This window comes from Chelonoidis abingdonii, chromosome 15, assembly GCF_003597395.2.
Source record: "Chelonoidis abingdonii isolate Lonesome George chromosome 15, CheloAbing_2.0, whole genome shotgun sequence".
Classification (NCBI taxonomy): Eukaryota; Metazoa; Chordata; order Testudines; family Testudinidae; genus Chelonoidis; species Chelonoidis abingdonii.
The window spans coordinates 36,117,785-36,140,245 of NC_133783.1; the positions used below are offsets into that span (position 1 = coordinate 36,117,785).

The window sequence follows — 22,461 nt, forward strand, 5'->3', positions numbered from 1 at the left end:
AATTATTTATACTTTGATTTGCAGAGTATATCACCTCATTCCCACGTGATATCTTCTCTCCTCCAAAATTGGGTAATGTCAAAGTGCCCTTTGTATTAATTCAGAATGAGGGTGGGTGAATATAATTAATCATGCCATTGGCAGAATGACCTGATCCTCCAATCTTTACTCAGCGGGAGGTTTCCTGAGTGAGAACTGCAGGACTGGGCCCTAAAACCACAGTCAGTGTATAGCTGAACACGGTCACATCTTGCACTTGATGTGTACGACTATTTTGCTGAAAGCATTGCCTGACATGTTTTATTGCTTAATTAAAGCATTCGTCCTGAAGTATAATTGACAGTTACAGGTGTAAACTTAAACAAGACTATAATTCTACTTGAAATATGCCCATGCAGGTTTAGACCAACATTTCAAACTGACCTTGTCAGTTTGTATTAGTCTGACCACAGGCTATAGCATATTAAGAGATTTTTTCATCCCCACTTAGAGGCAATGAAGACATGTTTTGTACTTGCATGGTTATGTGGAATTAAGCACATTAATGGAATTTACCAAGACTAGAATACAACAATACATACATGGAAGATTTTGTTTTTCATCTTCAAAATACCATAGTGATATAAAAATGACTAGGTTATAAAAGATGCACTTAGCCCAGAAACCTATTGCAGTGTGTGTGTGTAAATATATAGATATAAAATTTGCAGTTATAATATCAGGTAATTTTGCATCTTAAATTATCAGAAAAAGGAATTAGAAAAAGGTAATTCTAGTCTCAGGGAAGTAAACTTTTAAAAACTCCAATCTGCTAACATCACCTGCCAGTTATTTAATGTATTTATAGTTTATGCTAACCTTCTATACCTTTTTTTTTTAATTCATTATAGTCTGTGTACCTGGTAAGAGGGAAGCCTGCAGTCAATTGCAATTACTTTGCAGCCCCTATCTGTAGCCACGAAATAGCTATTTTCTTTTTTATTTCTGGAAGTTGGTGATTGTGGGATGTTATGGAAATGCGGCCTCATTAACAAAAGATCCAACCAAATAAATTCACTGCTAATGTTAGAACTTGTAAATGTTTACTTCTTCACCCTGCTCTGGGTTAAATATATATTATGTCCAGTAATTTGTGTTTAAATATTTACCTTTTGACTTTTTTTCATTGTCAGGAGATGTATTAAGATGGCTTATGGCTTCTGATAAGCATTTTAGTGGGTTCTTTTATATCATATTTATTGGAAATGCATCATTTAAGAAAATGTTTTATTAATGTTTCCCCCATCACCCCTTAATTTAAGTAAAATGAAATTGATGATGTGCAGTTGTAGTCAAGATTATTAACATTGGCAATGGTGTGACCTTCTGCTATGTCTGTCTGTTACTCTGAATATCACAAGGATCTGTAGTCCTCAGTACTCACCTTGTCCTGTATTCCTTGCATAACCCAAACTGAGTGACAGTCCAGGAAAGCAACCTCAGGTCCAAAATTAGAGAATTACTCCCTTTAGCAAGTAGTAGGAGCCCTTTTTTCCTGGTCAGTGCTTTCATACATTCCGTAACTGATTGATACTGAGGGAATAGGAATTCCAAAAATCGTGCATATAAGGCTTTTTCCCATCCACTATCTGACTAGTTTTTGAGTGCACATGGAAACAAGAATAACCTCAGGATTATGATAAATCTCTGCCATGACATAGTTAGAAAAAAGCAATGGAATCTATGATAGAAAGTACCATACTTGTACCATACAAATGCTTCTTTCCTTTTGGGTCTGATTCTCGAAGATCCTATCAGCGTTGATGGGAGTTAAGGACTTGGGTCTGCACCATTTGAGATCAGTTGGTTTTCCCACTGAATTGAATGGGAGTAGCATTATGATTAAGATGGTGATGGAGTATTAAGCAAACACGTGGGATAATAGGCCCAGATCTTAGGAGGTATTAAGGCACCTAACTCTCATTGATTTCAGTGGATGCTAGGTGCTTATATACCTTTGAGGATCTTGGCCATAATTACCAGTTCTTTCAGAAAGATGTGCTGTTATGAGTACTCTGTCCCTCTTTTTAGCTTCATGGAATTGTTGGGTTTAAAAAGTTAGTAATATTGACCATTTTCTCATTCGTTCTTCCAGATAAATTATGCTCTTCTTAGAATGTTGCAGCACTGACTTCAGCTTCACCTGTCTAGCTCCTTCATGAGTTCCTTACTGAAACTCTGGTTTGAGACTCTTTTTAGAGCTTCCATGTTATTCGTTTATTTTCCCAGTCCACTTCCTGTCACTGCTCAAATTACTCTGCAGCATTTATTGCTCTGTCCTGCTACTTACCCTCCATTCCTAAAACTTTCTTTGCCTAAATATATTCTGCTATGTTTATTTTTCATAATGTGGGTGAATACACAGCTGGTTGTATCAGTGAGCACAATTAGTTCTTACAGAATTACATCCCTGTAATAGTTTTTCCTCTGCTTCTGCAAAACCCATAATTGTCATACTGGGCATTTAATTTTCACTAAGCCAAAAAAAAAAAATGGCAACTCTACTGATTTTCCTTCTAGGGCCTATTCAGCACCTTCTTTATTCAGGCAAAACTCTCAGTGATCCAATGGGAATCTTGCCCAAGTAAAGCAAGAGGATTTGTATCTTAAAATCTAAAGATACTTCAGGGGTGCTGATGTTGGAAACAATAGAAAACTTCTCCATAATTACTTCAAGCCAGCAACACCCCTAGATCTAGTACCACTGAGATACTTGAGCAAATCACATTTCATATTTTTCTCCTTGTGATATGTTTTTGTTGTTGTTTTTATAGGATTTTTATTGGATTCACTTAAGTATAACTACTTATTTTAGGAGTAAAGTTTTCAAAGAGCACCTATGTGCTATGTATTTGCACTGAAATCGTGATATTTGCAATTGCACATAAGGTTGTGTTGTAAAACTTGGTGAAAGTTTCTACTCCATTTAAATTGTATCTGAATCCAAATCTCAGTGAAACTGTTAAGACAAAAATTTACAGCTATTAAAACTGAAGAGCATGGACCAAATTCAGATTTCAGTTTTGTCAGTATAAAGCTGCAGTAATTCCATTGGTTTCACTGGAGTTAAAGTTTACTCACCTTTTTTGATCTGGAAAATTTTGTGAAAGTTTGACTAGAAGCATTGTGATTCTTTCTTTCTTTCTCTCTTTCTATGTAGCATTTGCTTTTTCACACTAAGAATCTATTTCTTTAATGCTGCCTTTCATTCCTCCTCAGTGACTGGACTGGACATCTCTGAGCTGTGCACATAAGGGTAGCTGAATTTAAGAATGGAAGGAATTAACCAAAGATAGGCACTCTTTGCTGTAACACTTGCGCACATGCTGACTACTTTAGAAGTTTCTCAGATTATTCTACAGAGAGAGATTAAGGCATTGCAATGGTGACATTGGATGGTCCCATTACTTTTACATCTCATTGCTAAGAATTAAAAGATTTATTCCTCCCTTTATTGGATTTGAATAAATTCATATTTAATTATACTAAGCAATGGGTCTTATATGCATTGGATTATTGGGTTGCCTATGTTGTTGAAATGGATAAAAAATATTGAGTGAAAACAGATTTGCATTTATTACCTAATGTGACTAGCTCCACTTTCACCACCTAGCATACCAGCATCTATGATAACTTGTGCATTCTACAAAGTCTGTCCACTTCAGTTTTGTCAGACACTTGTGTCTTGTGTTGTGTTTTTTAATTTAAAGACAACAAAATGTTTTGGTTTATTTTCCCCTAAGAACAAGGTTCTCTACTTTTCCAGTGATATCAGATGTTACTGGGTACTTTTCCTGCAAACTCCTTTGCACTTTCTCCCAAACCAACCCTTAGTCATTAGAGGAGCCCCTATAGAAATCTGCAAAGCTAATAGATTATCTTGCTTCAAAGCGCTCCAAAACTCACTTCCACCAGGATGCCTATGAAACAATAGGCAATGGCTAGACATCTGATGTGCTGGGACCAGTGCCTGTTTGACTAATCATAATTGTCTCACTGTCACCTTGTGCCCCCAATAGGGTTCCCAACTTTCTGATTACAGAAAACTGAATGCCTCATCCCTTCTCCAAAGTCCTGCCCCCCACTCACTCCATCCCCCCTCCATCACTTGCTCTCCCTCACTCTCACTCACTCGCTCATTTTCACTGGGCTGGGACAGGGAGGGTGGGGGTGTGGGCTCTGGCTGGAGGTGCAGGCTCTGAGGTGGGGCTGGGAGGTTCAGGGTGCAGGAGCGGGCTCAGGGCTGGAGCTGAGGTTTGAGAGGAGAGCTCCAGGAGGGGGCTCAGGGCTGGGGCAGGGGCTGGTGTGTGAGAGTATTTGGGGTGCGGGCTTCAAGCAGCACTTATCTCAGGCATCTCTCAGAAGCAGCCAGCATGTCCCTGCAGCTCCTAAGTGGAGGGGCCAGGTGATTCCATGCACTGCCCCACCCACAGGCACCGCCCATTAGCCGCAGTTCCCTAGGGGCCACAGGAACATGTCGCTGCTTCTGGGAGCCATGTGGAGCCACGGCAGGCAGGGAGTCTGCCTTAGCCCTGCTGCACCACTGACTGGATCTTTAATGGCCCAGTCAGCGGCCCTGACCAGAGCCCCCAGGGTCCCTTTTTGACTGGGTGTTCCAGTCGAAAACTGAACACCTGGCAACTCTAGCCTGCAAGTCTGTTTGCTGTGTTCACCTGATGTCTCATGTCACATACTTAGACTGCAAGTTCTTTAGGACAGGGACTGGTTTTTGTTGTGGGGTTCCTGGCACAGTGGAGCTCTAATCTTCACTGAGGCCTCTAGGTGCTTGGCAAAGGGAGTTCACCAGTTCAAATCCAGCCCAGGTAAGGCCTTATCTATGCAGTTTTTGTATCAATATAACTGTTTCAGTTAGGGGAGTGATTTCTTTACTGAAATTGTTATACAACTACAACCTGTCGTGTGAAAACTGTTCTGGTGGTATAGCTTACTCGCCTTCCATACCTAGGTATAAGCCATACTGGTATAAGGAACCTTGATACCCATATAAATGCACCCATACTAGGAAGGTTGTACCACTTCAACTATACCAATATAGCGAAAGTGAAACAACTTGTGTGTGTAGACAAGCCCTTAGTAATGTGTGAAAGATATCATCTTAAGGCTGCTTGGTAGCCTGTGTTGGAATGAGCTGGTATCCTTAGTGTAACAGAATTGCACAGTGAAATAATATTTGTTCACTTCCAAAAAAAGGCTTCTGATTTACCAGAAAATTGTTAAGGAAGGAACAAAATATAGTTTCCTTCCTCTGGTCCCAGTCCAACCCCCATGAAAATGTTTGGTTTTGCTGCTGTTTTTTTTTCCAGATTCCCCAGTGAAGGGACTATTTTTGCAGAGCTGTGTTACAGACTGTGAAAGCTTGAAGCCAAATATTACTATTTTATTGCCTTTCCAACTTAACTACATAGCCAAATGTTGTAGAATTGGCTGTTAGCCTGAGATACTGAGTCTTTTCTCTCAAGTTCAACATAAATCTTCTGTTGCCATGAGAGACGGAGCAATTGTCATGCAACAGCATGAAAGTTGTAATCAGAAGCCCTGGGTTCTGGTTCTGCCACAGACTTGCTATACAGCCTGGGGAAGGTCACATAAGCCCTGATTCATCAAAGCATTTAAGCATGTGCCTCAATTTCCCTGTGTAAAATGGGAATGATATACCTACTGCACCTCACTCTGGTGCAGTGAGTTAATTCATGCATCTCACTTTGTACTTTGAAATCCTCATGCAGAAAGCACTACAGAAATGGAAAGCAGTAGTATTCATTATAATGTTATTACTATGGTTAAATTGACCCTATAATGCTTTATTTAAGACTGAAGCAAGATAAATTATAAACTCCCTCAGAAATAGGTTTTATAAGAGTTCAAATAGACCTTTAACTGCTCCACACTCAACTAAATTAAAATGATTTTCAGCCAATTTATTAGACCCTTTAGTAAATGTCATCACTAAGATTTTCAAAAATTAAAAAATACCCTGGTTTTCTCTGCGGCATGAATGTCCTTCTAACCCTTACTTCTGTCGAATATATACCAAGTCTACTGATGTTACTAAGCAACGCCAACATTACCAAATAGTAGAAAACATAACATGTAATGATGCTATAATTTTGACGCTGTATCATGGGGTTAATTTTTTAATTATGTACCATAAAGCTAATAGGAATGTGCTGAGATTCAGGAAGTGCAGGATGCTGCAATTTAAAATCTAGTGTTTTCATTATACAGAACAGTTCATATTGTCTTCTAAAAATGTGCATTTAACTGCATAAAGACAACAAAATACAATTTTTTGAAATAATGTATTCCAATTTAAATCCTTTAAATCCTATTTAAATCCTTTTTACATTTATGTAGCAATTATAGCCTAATCACAGGATCTAACATCATAGAGCTTCATCAAAATCAATCAAATTTCTTAGGCTGAACCTGGAATGTTGTTCTGATGGAATTGCTCCCAAAGGCAATTTTGATCTATTTAGGCATCAGTTTTACAGCATATTCTGAATTAGATTATCCCTGGTAATATTTTCAAGGTAATGTTTTATTCTCGCAATAAATCTAAGAAATTTCCATCAAATAAAATAATAAATGAATTGTAAACTAGCTAAACTGGAGTATTTGTACTCAAAGACATTATTAATACTGTTAGAAAGTGCAGAACCAGTTTTGTTTTGTTTGTAACAACTCTTGATCTCAAATAACAGGCAAACCAGACTCTGAGAATCCTTTGGTGTGGACCTGCTAAAAGGGGTGCAAGCTTTCTGTACTACTGATCATGTATTTGTCTTTCAATTTCTGGGCTCCCTTGAATCACAATACATGTGACTGAATCTATGAGTGAATGAAACCAGATCTGTCACTTACTCATGGGATAAAGAGGTAACTAAATTAAATAAATAAATAAAACATTGAGTGGGGACAATTTGGGCTTCTCCGTGCCTGTGGCCAGAGCTGGGAAGAACCTAATCAGGATTCAGATTCTAATGATCACTTGATGATTGCCTGTTCTGTTCATTCCTTCTAGGGCACCTGGTATTGGCCACTGTCGGAAGACAGGATACTGGACTAGATGGACCTTTGGTCTGACCCAGTATGACCGTTTTTATGATCTTATGATATGTCTACATTACAAAACTATCCCTAATCTGAAACACTTTTCTAGGTTTTTAGAAACAGACTGGAACCAAGAAGCAAAACAATACCAAATGAGAAAAACTTCCAAAAAGTTGTTTAGAGTGCTAACTTAGCTAGTCTTATGGGTTGTTTCCAGAAACCCTGCTAAAACATGTTCCCCAGCCACACAAGATGATGGTTCCTGCTGGTTAAACCATGTTGCCTGACATAATTTTTAGGAACCAGTCTATAAACTCTTTCAAGCTTGGGGATTTTTTTCAGAATAAATTGCATCATCATTTATTAATCAATTTTTGTTTATGGTAGCACCCCAATATATTAAAGAAAGGACAAACCCTGTTCCATGGAGCTAAGAGTCTAAGGATGTACAGACAGGTAGACAGAGGTTGAGGAAAAGAAATCAGTATGGATTTTCTTTTAAATCACAAGTCAACTGCTATTCTGTATGAGTGTTTTATACTGCCCTCATCACTGTAGTATATGAATGCTTTCCAGTAATAGTAGTAAGCAATGTAACTAACAACTGCAACAATCTGATTCACTCTAGGCAGGATGGCAAAAATAGGTCTTTAAGGGGGGAGTTAAACATGGACAGGGTAGGGGCCTTGTAATTGGAGTCAGACCATGCATATGAGATCACGTAGAAGAAGCATGGAGATGATGATTCAAGAAGGTGACACATAGGGGATGGAGGATGGCAACACAGCATGGAGCAGAAGGAGCTAGGGCAGTAGTTCACAAGCGTTTGTACTGGTGACTCCTTTCACATAGGAAGCCTCTGAGTGCGATACCCTCCTCCCCCCCTTATAAATTAAAAACACTTTTTTATATATTTAACACCATTATAAATGCTGGAGGCAAAGTAGGGTTTGGGGTGGAGACTGACAGCTCACAATCCCCCATGTAATAATCTCGTGACCCCCTGAGGGGTCCTAACCCCTAGTTTGAGAACCCCTGAACTAGGGCAACATGAAGCTCAACAAGTGAGGGTAGTTATAAAGAACTCTGAATGTTGTGCAAAGAAGCTTAAATTTGATGCTATAGCAGACATGAGAGCCAAAGGAGGGATTTGAAGAGGGTAGAAGCATGATCAAATCAGCAGGTAAAGCAGATGGCTTTAGCAGGTGGATTTTTTTAAAGTGGCTAAAGGGAGCAACGTGTTTTTTTTGTTTGTGTTTTTGGGAGGCCACAGAGGAGGCAATAGTCAATGTGGTATATAATGATGGCCTGATGAAGATATTTGGTTGTGAGGTTGGTAAGAAAAATAGACTGAATACATTGAGCATCTTTTTCATAATTATTCTAACACTTATAATGTTCTTTGAAGGGGAGCCAAAATAGCTCTGGCAAATACTATTTTGTAAGTGTTTAAGTTCCCAGATACATAGCATAAGGGCCTAATTGTGCTCTGAATTAAGACATGACCCGTGGTAGGGAATGATGTGGACATTACCCCAGCAGTAGCTTCTAAAGGATTGCGCCACAGGCAGGAATGGAGCTTCCAAAGTTAGGAGAGTATAGCTCCTGCACCCCTCTGTGGTCTTGGAAAGAGTTAATTTATGCTGTTTCTTTTGCCTTGTGTTGTGCCAATCCTGATGTCCTTTTGTGGGAGACTGGCTGGGTCACAGACCCTCTCTAATCTTTTGAAGAGTCCAGTTTTGCAACAGTGATAGACTTGGTAAGCCTTGTGCTGAGAGAAATCATGATTGTGCTAGGCTGTGTGTATGAGTTAGGAAGGATATTCCTTGCACCCTACCCTTCCTGCCACAGGAATACCCAGTGCAGAGTCCAAGCAAAGTAGAGTTCTTCACATATGTAAATGTACTTGCAGTCTTTAAGAGAAAATACCTGATGCCACATGACTGAGCACATACACTAGTAATGTATTATGAGTAACTGCCTGTGATGTCTTGGCAATAGTGCAAAACTCTTTTAGGGCACATGATACTTTCCCCAGGCAATTAAAAATAGATTTAGACTTCTTATAGTGGAGAAATCACTAAGGAGAGAATCAGTAGCAATGGTTATTGCCATGATCCTACACTACATGTTCTAGAACATAAATCAAGGTGGTTTCTGATACTGTCGTGGCTGCTGCTGCATTAACTGGTACTTGGGGAACTCTGCAGGAAAAAACACAACTTGAAAAGTTAGCAATGGGAAAACCTGATGTGTTTTAGATGCTACACAAAGCTTACTCAAGCTACCACAAGCAATTGTTTGCAAACTTGGGCAGAAAATCTTGCAAGAACAGTCTCATGTTACTTTACTAGTTCCAGACACGTGTTCTCTTCCCCAGACCTGGTCAAACCCTTCACAACCTTACCCCTTCAACAAGCTACACAAAGGTTATATGATATTGGAATGTGTTTGTTTTGTTCTGCAGAAAGACACATCCAATTGCTTTACTTAGGGTGGATTAGATTAGAGATGACAAGTCACAGCATCTTTAAGGTTATGAAGCACATTCTCATCGCCAGCTCTGCCTGCTTGCTGAAACAAAGCACCCAGAAAGAAAGTGCAATCTAAGCACTTTCTAAGAGAAAGCTCCAGGTGATTTAGCCATCAGTGCTACATCGGGAGTATGGCTAAGAGAGAGGGGATGTGGCCAGAATACTGCTGCACTCGAGTGGTTTGAAGCTGCTGGAAGTAGCTGTTGCAACTATGAGCAACTTAGGTCAGTCCTGAGGCTCCAGGTTACACCTTGGCCAGCCCCATGATAAGGAGAAGCATAAACGTAACCTAAGGCCCTTGGGGATGGTTGCTTGTGATGTGCAGAACCCTGGTCTCAGCATCCCAGTCAGAAGCCTACCTCTCCGGGAGCATTTCTCATGCTAAATCACCCAGCTATGAAGGATGCCTGTCCCACCTAACAATATTTAGACCAAAGGGGGCAGATGGAGCTGCAGGTAGCAAAAATAGCAGTTGATTGCAAAACTGTCACAAGAAATAGATGCCCTAAATTCAGCAGCTGTGAAATCTCAGATTCAAAGGGCCCTGTGCGTGATACTACATTACAAAGAATGGAACCTGTTTGTATTAAGCTTAATGACTGAGGTACAGGGCCCTATATGACTATTGTGACTAGAAATACTGTGACAGAGGTACAACACAGATTGTTGCCTGATTGCAGTATAAGACTTTGGGCCAGACTCTGAATTCTGTTACACTGGTTTAAATTCAAAATAACTCCATTGAAGTCATAGTTATTCCAGACTTACTCTGATGTAGCTGAGATCATTAGCTAGCCATTTAAAAAAAAAACAAAAAAAAACTTTTTCACTGTTTCTGATGTTTTTAAAACAGCTTACAGTTTTCTCCAGTCACAGATGAAAGCACAGATTGTAGATGTAGCGCAGCAGAATTAAGCTTTAAGTGCTCTTACCTGAGTTTGCTGTAAAAACCTGTGTATCAAAACAGATGTAATAACTCTAAACTCTGCTCAATTGAAACATTAAATACTTTATATAAAAATAAGCACTGCCCTGAAAATTGTCTATTTGCAGATGTTACTTGGGACTTTGTTTTCTAGTAGCATGTATGTAATAAATGAGCAATCATCATTAGTAAAAAGAAAATGTAGATATGTTTGAATGTTTCCCAAAATTTGTTTTAGGACTGTCAGCATATGACTAAAATAACCCAGATTTTAATTTACTTTGAATTTATCTGGAATGGCAAATCCAGATAGTCAAATGTTTTCTCTTCTGTAATGATTTGCCTTTACATAGTGTTAATTAGCACTTTGTGAACTACCTGCATGCTTTTTTCCATGTTTTCCTTTAAAGTCAGCTCAGTCAATGAACATGCATTTGGATATTTTGGCCTTTTTTTTTTTCTTTTAAAAATCCATTTATTTCCATTTCAAAGTTTGTTTTGTTTGTTTGTTTTTCCTTTTTCAACATGAATATATAAACTTCAAGCACACCTTGATGATTCTCTCCATGACAGAGTGGCATTCTCTGTGCACTGTTGTTCACATGGTTGAAACCTAGTCAGCTCTTACTTACAGCTGTCTTGTCATTTGTCTCACACCTTCAGAGGTAGTTTCAACCTGACCTGCTGAAATTGAAAATGTAACCTTCCCAAAATAACAGATGAGAGATGCTTTGCACTGACATTTTGTATGAGCCTGAGTCTGAGAATCTGTGACCCAAAGCATGAGAAACATCTAAACTACCAGCTTACTATACTTATGGCTGCTGTAGCCTCCTAAGAGGGTACATAAGTTGAACTTCACTGTATATGTTAACTTTAATGATCATAGAGGTTGTAAATAATAGGATGAATGAACAACAGAATGCACTTAACTGTCCATAATGTGACTTCTTGACAGTTTAACCTCATTTTTAGCTTTGTTTCCACATTTTGAATCAAAGTAACTACAAGACCAAACAAAACAAGTCTCTCAGGGCTTGGGCACAATAAACAAACAGCTTGTGTAGTAGTTCATCTACAGTGTTTTGTTCTTATATCTACAAAATTTAAAGCGCTAAGTATGTGTTGGTTCCATGCCTAGCACAGTGGTTTCTCAATCTTGGTCAAATTTTCTGGGAACATCGTAATATAAAGAAATAATATTTAATAGTCAAACTGTGTTTTAAATCAAGGCTGGGATTTTTCAGTGGAACCTATGAGAGATAGATGGACAACTCGCATTGTAATTAATTGAAAACCCCACACTGTGGAACCTAGTTCTGCATCTGAATATGTGTGCAGAGAAGTTCCCTTGTGCATGTCTGTTTGCAGAATCAGGATTATACATGTTACAGCATTAACTAAAGCTTTTGTGTTTTAATTCACCAAAGTTGGTGGGGATTTAAACACTTTTTTTTTTTTAACAGTTTGTTTCTATGTTGCTGAAACAGTACGTCGGTATAATTTTCCTTGATAAGTAAATTTTCACTTTTGGGTAACTCAGCCTATTTCATTCTTCATATGGTTTACCTGAAAAAGAAGAAAAAAATGAAGTGCATTTCAATAACAGATTAAATATCCTAACAATGTTTTTGTAAAAAATATCAGAAAAGAATCATTTTATACCATTAATTATTCAAAGAGATAATTGGCTGATTATGCAAACTAGGAGACTACAACTGATAAACCTCTTAATTTGCCTTTCTTCTCTGCTGACATATGAGTAGAAATCTTTTTCCACTGGAACTAAATGAAAAGCATAAGAAAACCTCTCAGAATTTTGGGATCTCAAATAAAAAGGTCAGAGATAAGCAGGAGTATAGGATAACTTAAATATGAGCTGAATTTTTCATGAGAAGCAATATTCTCACTGGTGCTAAATAAATATAGAAATATCCACTGTCCTAATCAGTAAGTGTCCTTATGAGTCTCAGATCCCTTTCTTACTTGGTTCTGATGGACCCATGGTGTAGCTAGATTCCACAGTACACTGGCTGTTTGTGGAGCCTCTCTGTAGGCCAACATTCTCCTGTGCAATGGAGTGTGGGGGATTTCTGCTATACTCCTTGCCTGCAGTGCCTGTAGGCAGAAAGCCAGAAGAAAGCAGTATTTCATCTTTTATATCTAGTTCTAAAGGCAAGTCTGGGCCTAGCTATTACAGGGTGGATTTACATTCTAATCACATTTTCATTTATAAATACTGTAATTCTTTTAATGTGTTCTTGTTCCCACTACATCTTTAAACAAAAAATGGTATTTAAGGTATATAGACTTCATGGTGCTTCTATGTTTGTTATGGTTTTCATAAAAAAGGGGATTTTTTTAAAATACCTTTTTTTATGTGTCCTTAAATCTGATTCATAACACTGTGCAAAACATTCTGAAATATCAAGAGACACAGAGGTGAAATTCCCACGAAAGCTCACGCTCCAAAACGTCTGTTAGTCTATAAGGTGCCACAGGATTCTCTGCTGCTTTTACAGATCCAGACTAACACGGCTACCCCTCTGAGAGGTGAAATTATGTTGGAAATTCTCAAACTGTAGCATCTGACTTGCATTCAAATCCTATGGCCAAAATTTTCACAAAAAGCCACTGTTTTTAGGTACTTAGAGTGTTTTAAGCCGTATTTAGAAAGTGCTGTGCACCTTCAGCTTCCATTGCAGTTTTAGGTGCTCAGCACAGCTGAATATGAGGTCCAAGGTTTCTCAAGATGGACACCCAAAAAATAATAGCCATTTTTTTGAAAATGTGACTGCAAGCAAATGACTCCTAGTGTGAATATATATAGTCTGCCATAATGTCCTAATATAAAAACTTGCCTTTGGTGTCCCCTGTGTTGTCTTTGAGAATTTAAAATAACTCTTGAATGGAAAACTCATAATAAAATGATGATATGTATGAACCCTTTAAATAGAAGTTTTCTTTCAAATGGTAAAACTAATAATATTTAGTCTAGTTGTGACTACAACGGCATTCTGCTTTGGACTTTTAGCTTGGGTTTGATTTGGCTTAAAATTTTGGACTAGATTAAAGATTGGATTTTTCTAGTATTTAAATATGGACATATATGTATATATTTATGTATATATTGCTCCTTTTGAATAGGCTGCTGCCCTGAGGTCTTCCACTGGGAGTTCTGGAGCATGCTTTAATGTGGCTCAAGTCTTGAGTGAAGTTAGTTCCACAACAGGAGGCACTGTTCATAAGTAAAATTAAAGTTTTAGATATATTCAGTCAGTCCAAAAATCTTGCTGATGAATGCTACCTATAGTTTAGGGCCTGATCAAATTCCCATTAGAGTCAATGGGAGTCTTTAAATTGACCTCCAAGGCAGTTGGTTTTGACCCTTAGATTTAGAATTGTCATTTAGTGAATCTGCTGCTTTACTTATACAGTATTAGGAACTACCATCAAATTTTGACAATATTACTGTGATAACTGAAGCCTGTAAGCTGCCAATAACTCATACTAAACAATTACCAAAAGAAATATAATAAAGGGAAGCTGTGAATCCTCTTCAGAGCCATGACAAATAGAAAGTATCTGCTTTCTTTGAGGTACTATGTAAGAGAAGTTATTAGTGAACTCATGTGATGAATGTTCAAAAAAAAGCACAGCAAATCACTGAAACTAGAATCTGAAAAAGGAGCTATAGTAGCAGTAACTGAGATCATTTTAAAATTGGAGAATGAGATAGTAATCTATATCTAAATAGGTAGTTCTTGTTTTAAGTGACTTGCTTCATTGTATAAGATAACTTCACTATTTATAAGCAGAGCTTGTCAAGTGAACTAGTTTTCACACTACATTTTATTAGGATTAAAAAATAAATCACGTTAAGAAAAATATGGTGTATATATTACACATGCTTATTACCAATTGAAATCTTCTAGCTGCCCAGAAATAGGGCAAAATCCTAAAGTCTTTCCCATGGAAATTTTTCCTGAGTAAGGACTTAAAGGATTGAAACATCCAGTCCAGAGCACTCAATCATAATTATCCAGGTGCAGATGTTGTATTTCTCTAGATTATTTTTATCAGTGGTTCTGTGATGCCAGCTCCGTTATAGCTAAATCTCCAAATAGTATATAGAGGGGCCTCACACAAAGTCCATTTTAAATATTAGTAAAACAGTAGGAATTTATATATATATATATATTCTCTCTATATATCCCTTCCCCATCCCCAGGAGTCCTGGCCCATCTAGCTAGGGCCTGCATTCCATTTAGCAATATGGGAGGGCGGGATAGTTGCAGCTGTCAGATTGAGAACCTCTGCTCTCCTTTAATAGCTGATTTTCTTCTGTTTGAGAATAAATGAATAGTAAATAGAGCCCAGATCCATCCAATCTTACCCCGTGCTCCCCTACCTCACCCCCGCAACAAAAACTTTTAGGATCCCCTGAATGTATTCTAAGTATCTCTTGGAGACAACCATTAGCCAGTCCTTGGAAAGACTAATGTTCTCTGCTCTAATTCCAAAGCTTTGCCCTTGCAGCAACTACCCCAGCTACACGTGTGCATGCACACACCCTGGCTCCTTGATCTTCCACAACTAATCCACCCAGACTAGTTTATTCTCTCATTCCATATTCAATTGATGCAGACTCCATTTTTCTTGCTCTGATGCATTGTTTGTGTCTGTCTCTCTTTACTGATCGAAATGGCTTTCAATCCAATGATTTGGCCTTATTTCACTCCTACTCTTGCTAGACACATCTTTTCTGTGCCACAAGTCAGGACTCTCAACACACAGCCCATTGGAGACCAAATTAAGGCATCAACTAAATGACATTTGCTATTTAGATTCTAGCAGTGAATTTGGGGAGATGAATTGATACTCCAAAATGTCATGGAATCATTATTAATGACTAGGGTTGTCGATTAATCACAGTTAACTCAAATAATTAATAGCTATTAATCGCACTTTTAATCACACTGTTAAACAATAGAATCTCAATTGAAATTTATTACATATTTTGGATGTTTTTCTACATTTTCAAATATATTGATTTCATTTACAACACAGAATACAAAGTGTACAGTACTCACTTATATTATTTTATTACAGATATTTGCATTGTAAAAATGATAAATAAAAGAAATAGTATTTTTCAATTCACCTCATACAAGTACAGTAATGCAATCTCTTTATCATGAAAGCACAGCTTACAAATGTAGACTTTTTTTGGTTACATAACTGCATTCAAAAACAGAACAATGTAAAACTTTAGAGCCTATAAGTCCATTCAGTCCTACTTCTTGTTCAGCCACTGGCTAAGAGAAACAAGTTTGTTTACATTTACAGGAGATAGTGCTGCCCTCTTCTTCTTTGCGATGTCATCAGAAAGTAAAAACAGGCATTCACATGGGACTTTTATAGCCGTCATTGTAAGGTATTTACATGCCAGATATGCTAAACATTCGTATGCCCCTTCATGCTTTGGCCACCATTCCAGATGATATGCTTCATTTTTTTTTAAATTGCACAATTAATTGTGATTAATTATTTAAATTGCTTGACAGCCCTATTAATGGCATGTGCTTAATAGCAAAAAGTAAAAGGAAGGAAATGATAGCTAGGAATATAGAACCAAGTAGATCCTCCTCTTCTTTCTTCATAGCCTAGTCCAGTGTTTTGAGTTTGCAAATGTTCTCACTGATTTAGTATCCACCATTAATCATAGCACTGAGCAAGAAAATATCAATTCACCATTTTTCTCTCCTGAAACAGAGTGGCAGAGGGGAGGAAGTAAACTGCTTTAGATAATTTTTCTACATGGTACTAATTACAGGGAAGTCAGACTTTATCTATGATGCATTCATGCGTATACACAGAGATAATGATTAATCTTATTTTATTTTGCAGATGCTTCAGAAAGTTGTTTGCTCGCCCCCAGTTCTGTCAACCAGCTCCTCAAGTGGAGAATCACCTATTATTGAACTAATTTTTTGAACTAATTATTCTCCACATGGCCTTCCTCCTGGTGTCAGCTTATCTTTTGCTGACTCACACTCAGGGTGCTCCTGTTGAGAATGAGGCACTGCTGGAGACGCTGAAGTCGCAAGTAGGATTTTTCAGTAATAAAAGTGAACACTATTCTGCACAGGTGAGACCTCCTGGCACAAACCGACGAATACCTCAGACAATCATTATAGGAGTTCGCAAAGGAGGGACCAGGGCCTTATTGGAAATGTTGGATATTCATCCTAATATTGTGGTAGCAACTACAGAAGTCCACTTCTTTGACTGGGATGAAAATTATGTTAAAGGAATAGACTGGTATAGGCGTCTGATGCCATTTTCGTATGAAAATCAAATTACTATTGAGAAAACCCCAGGCTATTTTACCTCACCACAGGCTCCAGAAAGAATTCATGACATGAATAGCTCTATTAAACTGCTGCTCATTCTAAGAGACCCCACTGAGAGAGTAATATCTGATTATACCCAAGTATATTACAACAGACTAGAAAGTCACAAGCGTGTTCAGCCCTTTGAAGAAATTGTTATTAAAAACGGAGCACTTAATACCAAATACAAAGCTATTCAGAGAAGTCTCTATGATATCCATATGGAAAAGTGGCTTAAGCATTTCAACTTAGATCAGATTCACATAGTGGATGGCAATACTTTAATCAAAGACCCTCTTCCTGAGTTACAAAAAGTGGAAACATTTCTTAATCTTCCTTCTAGAATTATGTCTTCAAATTTTTATTTTAACCAAACCAAGGGATTCTATTGCATTAGAAGTGATGGAAGAGAGAGATGTTTACATGAATCCAAAGGCCGTCCCCACCCTGTTGTCAACAACACTGTTTTAGAGCAACTTTACTCCTACTTCAGAGAGCACAATGCAAAATTTTACAGAATGGTTAATCATTCGTTTGACTGGCATTAATACATTTGGAATAAATGTTTCTTAAAATGTCCTGAAATAAACTATTTTCAAAGTTACCTTTGTAAGCAATCTGAGATAGCTCAGACTGAAAACTTCAGAAGTTGTTATATTGAAAACAAAGCCTTCATTGGAGATAGTTATCCATTAGCAGTACCCTTTAAACATGGGAGAAATAAGTTTGCTATATTTGTATATAACTACTGTGGGCCAGAATTTGATTTCAGTTTCACTGCTGCAAATCCATTAATTTCAGTGGAGAAACTTCAGATTTATACCTGTATGACTGAGATCAGAGTTGTAAAAGCAGCAAAGAGTCCTGTGGCACCTTGTAGACTAACAGACATTTTGGAGCATGAGCTTTCGTGGATTAATACCCACTCATGCTCCAAAACGTCTGTTAGTCTACAAGGTGCCACAGGACTCTTTGCTGCTTTTACAGATCCAGACTAACATGGCTACCCCTCTGATACTTGAGATCAGAGGTGAGTCTCTTTGGAAAAATGAGACTGCTTTAAGCAGTGTACAAAATGTAGATAGTTTAACTGGTATCATTCTAACTATTCTGTAATTTTTGTTCGTAGTATCTTTTTATGTCATGCGCTATGATAATGACATTGATTTCTAGAACTTTCATACAGTAGAATAATGACATATGCTAATACAGAGGACTCCAAAAGTGCTTCCTTTAAACAATTTAAAAATTGTGAAAGTAGCTATTATTGTAAAGTACTTCCTACTTAAATAATTAACATATGATAAAGGGGCTCTAGTCCAATTATGGTTTTTAATACCTACCAGCTTGCTCTGTGTTGAGGCTCCTTCTATATAGAATGTTAGTATTAAACACCACACTTATTACTTGGTGCAAAATCTTCAAACTAGTGGAGAAAATTAACTATTTGGAGAAACTTAAAATTTTGGGGTGCAGGAGGCAAACCGACAAGGATCCAGAACACCCTTGGTTTACATAGCAAAATTGATCTGCTAATAAAAAGTAAATCTGTAAACAAAGTCATTAGATGTCAGCAATTGTACAAATGTTTATTTAATTACATAAATTGTCACTTTTCTCTTGAATGGAAAACAATTTTTCATCAATACTACCTTATTGTTTGTATTTCTGTGACTAATTGTTCTATTGCTCTCTTAGATTTAGTTTACGTATCTAAGTTGACAGATTGTTTACTGAAAAAATATTAATTGCCTGCTCTCCAAAGCATGGAATAACTTTTTTTGTAATTTCTATTTGCAAATCATGAGATGTACTCAGAGTTTAAAGAAATTTCATGTAACATGTATATAATATTGTATATCAGTCACAAGTTATCAGATTCAAGATATCCAGTATGATTTACTCAGATTTTCTATAAAATCATGTCAGTCCATATTCATGTATTAGGAATTGTTTAGTCATGCGTCTGATGAAGTGGGTATTCACCCACAAAAGCTTATGCTCCAATACATCTGTTAGTCTGTAAGGTGCCACGGGACTCTTTGTTGCTCTTTTTAGGACCTGTTTGTTCATCATAATTTTGACAGCATCATGCTAGTCTTTTTTAGGTTCTAACCCTTCTCAGGTATAGCAATAGTGAAAAAGAAACCCTCCTTTAATCATTCTGACAGGAGTTATTTTGCCAGTTACAGCTATCCTGAGAAATGTACTAGCAGTTGCATTTGGGTTTTGGTCTTAATTATCATAGTATGAAAAGTCTTTTAATAATCACCCACCAGTGTACAAATAAGATCCCGTAGTGGGATTTTAAAAATACTTTCTATATCCATCAACAGCTGGATAGAAGAAGAAAATATAATCTTCATGATCAGGTACAATGTTGCTACTCAGGAACTCCAGTTTCACAGTGATAAGTGGTGATTCAGGCACACAGGCAGAGGTGAAAGTAAGCTTCTATGGTCCAGTATGGCATACCAGTAAGAAAGCCGACCGTACCAGCAGAGCTGCTGATTGGGGTGGAGGGTGCAAAAGGGGCAGCTGCCCTGGGGCCCAGCAATTTAAAAGGGCCCAGGGCTTCCAACGGCAGCTGGAGCCCCTGGCCCTTTAAATCGCTGCTGGAGCCCCAGGGTAGTGGGGGCCAGGAGCCCTCGGTCTCCGGTGGTGATTTAAAGGGCCCAGGGCTCCCGACCACTAGTACCATGCCAGCGGCCAGAGCCCCAGGCCCTTTAAATCGGTGCCATCCCTGCCCCTTCTGCCCAAGGCCCCACCCCTTCTCGGGGCCCAGAGCCACCCCTCCCCCCACCTTGCTCAGGATCCCGGCTGCCCTGCATACCAGTAAGTCTATCAAGTTACTTCCACCCCTGCATACAGATCACATTGGTATGAATGGGAGTTCTGCTGCTCATCCAGTATTACTTTGAAATGTTATCCCTTAGATGTTCCTAGTACCATACTGCAGCCTGTTCCCTAGCGACCACAAACCTCCACTCTATGAGACACGTTGACTGAGCAATAACAGGGGATGCCTTTCTGGAAGACATAGTTTAGTTTTAATGAAATTCTATAGCCTGTTATACAGCAGGTCAGAGTAATGATCTTATAGTCACTTCTGGCCCTAACATCCATGAATCTAGTGCTTTCTGCACTGAGATTGTGTGTGTCTTGAAATCCAACTAAAGTAAATGGGAACCGAAGTTATTCAATCCTTCTACAGTGGGTTAGTGTGTTCTTTACAGCCACGGCCAACTCCTCTTGAGGTTAAATAGAATCATCCCCAAACAAAGTTAAAGGGAAATATATCTGTAGTCAAAACCTCTCCAATATAAAAGCAGACTGTTAAAAATTGTGCAGAGCAGCTTGTATTTTCAGACTAATATTTAAATTACCTATTTTTGCTATTTTGTGTGTGTGTACATATAATAATTTCTGTATTAAGAGCCACTCGCTCATTCATCATTCTGAGATTTTCCAATTATTTTAGTTTTCTGGAGTATCAAGCACTTAGTAAATCTCTGATTTGTAAAAGTGGGTAAGTACATCTGAAATGTACTTATAGAGCAGGGGTGGGCAAATTTTTTTGTCCCGAGGGCCACTTTGGGGTTGTGAAACAGTAGGGTGGGCTGGGTAGGGAAGGTTATGCCTCCCCAAACAGCCTGGCCCCATCCACCTCTGCCTACTTCCCACCCCCTGGCTGTCCCCCACCCATCCATCCACCCCCCGCTCCTTGTCCCCTGACTGCCCCCTCCCAGGACCCCCACCCCATCCAACACCCCCTGCTCCTTGTCCCCTAACCAACCCCTGGGACCCCAACCCCCCCTGCTCCTTGTCGCCTGACCGACTTCTCCCCTTCCCCCAGGGTAACCAGACAGCAAGTGTGAAAAACTGGGACAAGAGATGGGGGGGTAATAGGAGCCTATATAAGAAAAAGGCCTAAATCAGGACTATCCCTATAAAATTGGGACATCTAGTCACCCTGCCCCCGCCCCCACCCTGAACCTCCATACCCTCCCTGTCCCCTGACCACCCCGGGACCTCCTTCCCCTTACCCCGCCCTCTTACCATGCGATTCAGAGCAGCAGGACAGGCTTATTGGAAAGCCTGGGAGGTAGGTGGGTGCAAGCCAGGTAGTGTGGCTGAGGGAGGAGAGCAGGGGAGGGGCCAGCTTCCCTGGCTGGGAGTTCAAGGACCGGGCAGGACAGTCCCATGGGTCAGATGTGGCCCAGAGGCTGTAGTTTGCCCATCTCTGTTATAGAGGAATAAATAATTATGGTCCAACATTTTTACCAAAGTCAGAGTTGTAGCTTCTTCTAATGAAAGGCCTCACTGGAGTAAGGGTCTGATTAGAGTGTCCCACTGAAGTCAAACCAGAAGTGAAAACCATATTCCAGAAGAGGACATACCATTAACTTATAGCATTCATTTTTCCCCAGTATTATTTTCTATTACTTATGCATTCTAATACTTCAGTTGTACCATTTTTCACATTTTGTTTTTCTTTTGGCAAGGTTTTGACTGAGCGTAGTTCTATTTACTTGTATCAAGCAAGTGTAATGTTTTTCCTTGGTGAAAAATGTAAGTTGAACACAAAGGCTTATTTATAGTAGTTGCCAACAACAGATGATTTCACAAGGCTGCATCAAATTCCTTTAGGCTTCTGAAAGAAAGCAAGTATCTTTCTATACATTTGCCTGCAGGCATCGATACAGGTTTTTTGTTTTGTTTTTTCTCTGAGGTTTACAGATAATCTTTAAGTGACTAGTATGCAGGAACACCAGTTGGCAGAAACCTGTGTGCATCTGTGAAAATGTTAGTGTCTGTTTCTGAAATTTACATTTCAAGGAGTGCTGATCTATATGGATTAGTGATGCATAAATCTACCTGATTTGTCAGCAAAGTGTTCATCCATTTCTGTTCAGCAGTTCTGGGAAAAACAGCTAAGGGAATGAATTCAGTGAACTCCTTACGATTTACTAGTACCAGGAGAAATATTATGCATAGTTTAACTTTGTTGATCATCTTTTTTCATTTATCTAAACCCTTCTGAAGTTTGGATTGGGGAATCCATTTTAAAAGAGCCAGTTTAACCTTTGCATTTCAGTATTCACCGGGCAGAAAAGGCTGTAGTAAAGATTGCAACTATAATTTCAATGACAGACCCCATTTCAGTCTCCTGCAGTCCCCCTACAGTAAAGGAGGAGAAGACTCATACCCCTAAGGCTGGGAGGTCTGCTGCCACCACTGAAAATAGGAAACAGAGTAGTTGGGTCGGAGACTCTCTGCTGAGGGGGACGGAGGCACCCATCGGCGCCCTGACATTTCATCTCGGGAGGTATGCTGCCTGCCGGGGGCTCGTACCTGAAATGTTACAGAGGCATTGTCGAGGATTATCCGGCCTTCTGACTACTACCCCATGCTACTCATCCATGTGGGCACAAATGATACTGCGAGGTGTGATGCTGAGCGGATCAAGAGTGACTACAGGGCTCTGGGAGTA

At 38.9% G+C, this 22,461-nt stretch overlaps 1 protein-coding gene and 1 long non-coding RNA gene across 2 annotated transcripts in view; one reads left to right on the plus strand and one right to left on the minus strand.

Moving 5' to 3' along the window:
• The window catches only part of LOC116820686 (heparan sulfate glucosamine 3-O-sulfotransferase 1-like), a 116,452-nt gene extending 98,567 nt beyond the window's left edge, over nt 1–17,885 (plus strand). The window contains exon 2 of the mRNA XM_075072596.1: nt 16,483–17,885. Within this exon, the coding sequence (XP_074928697.1) occupies nt 16,586–17,515 (930 nt within the window). The 5' untranslated portion in view covers nt 16,483–16,585 and the 3' untranslated portion in view covers nt 17,516–17,885. The remainder of the gene's footprint in view (nt 1–16,482) is intronic.
• Nucleotides 15,929–22,461, minus strand: part of LOC116820687 (uncharacterized) — a 27,741-nt gene continuing 21,208 nt past the window's right edge. The window contains exon 4 of the long non-coding RNA XR_004372710.2: nt 15,929–16,338. This is a non-coding gene — a long non-coding RNA (uncharacterized LOC116820687). The remainder of the gene's footprint in view (nt 16,339–22,461) is intronic.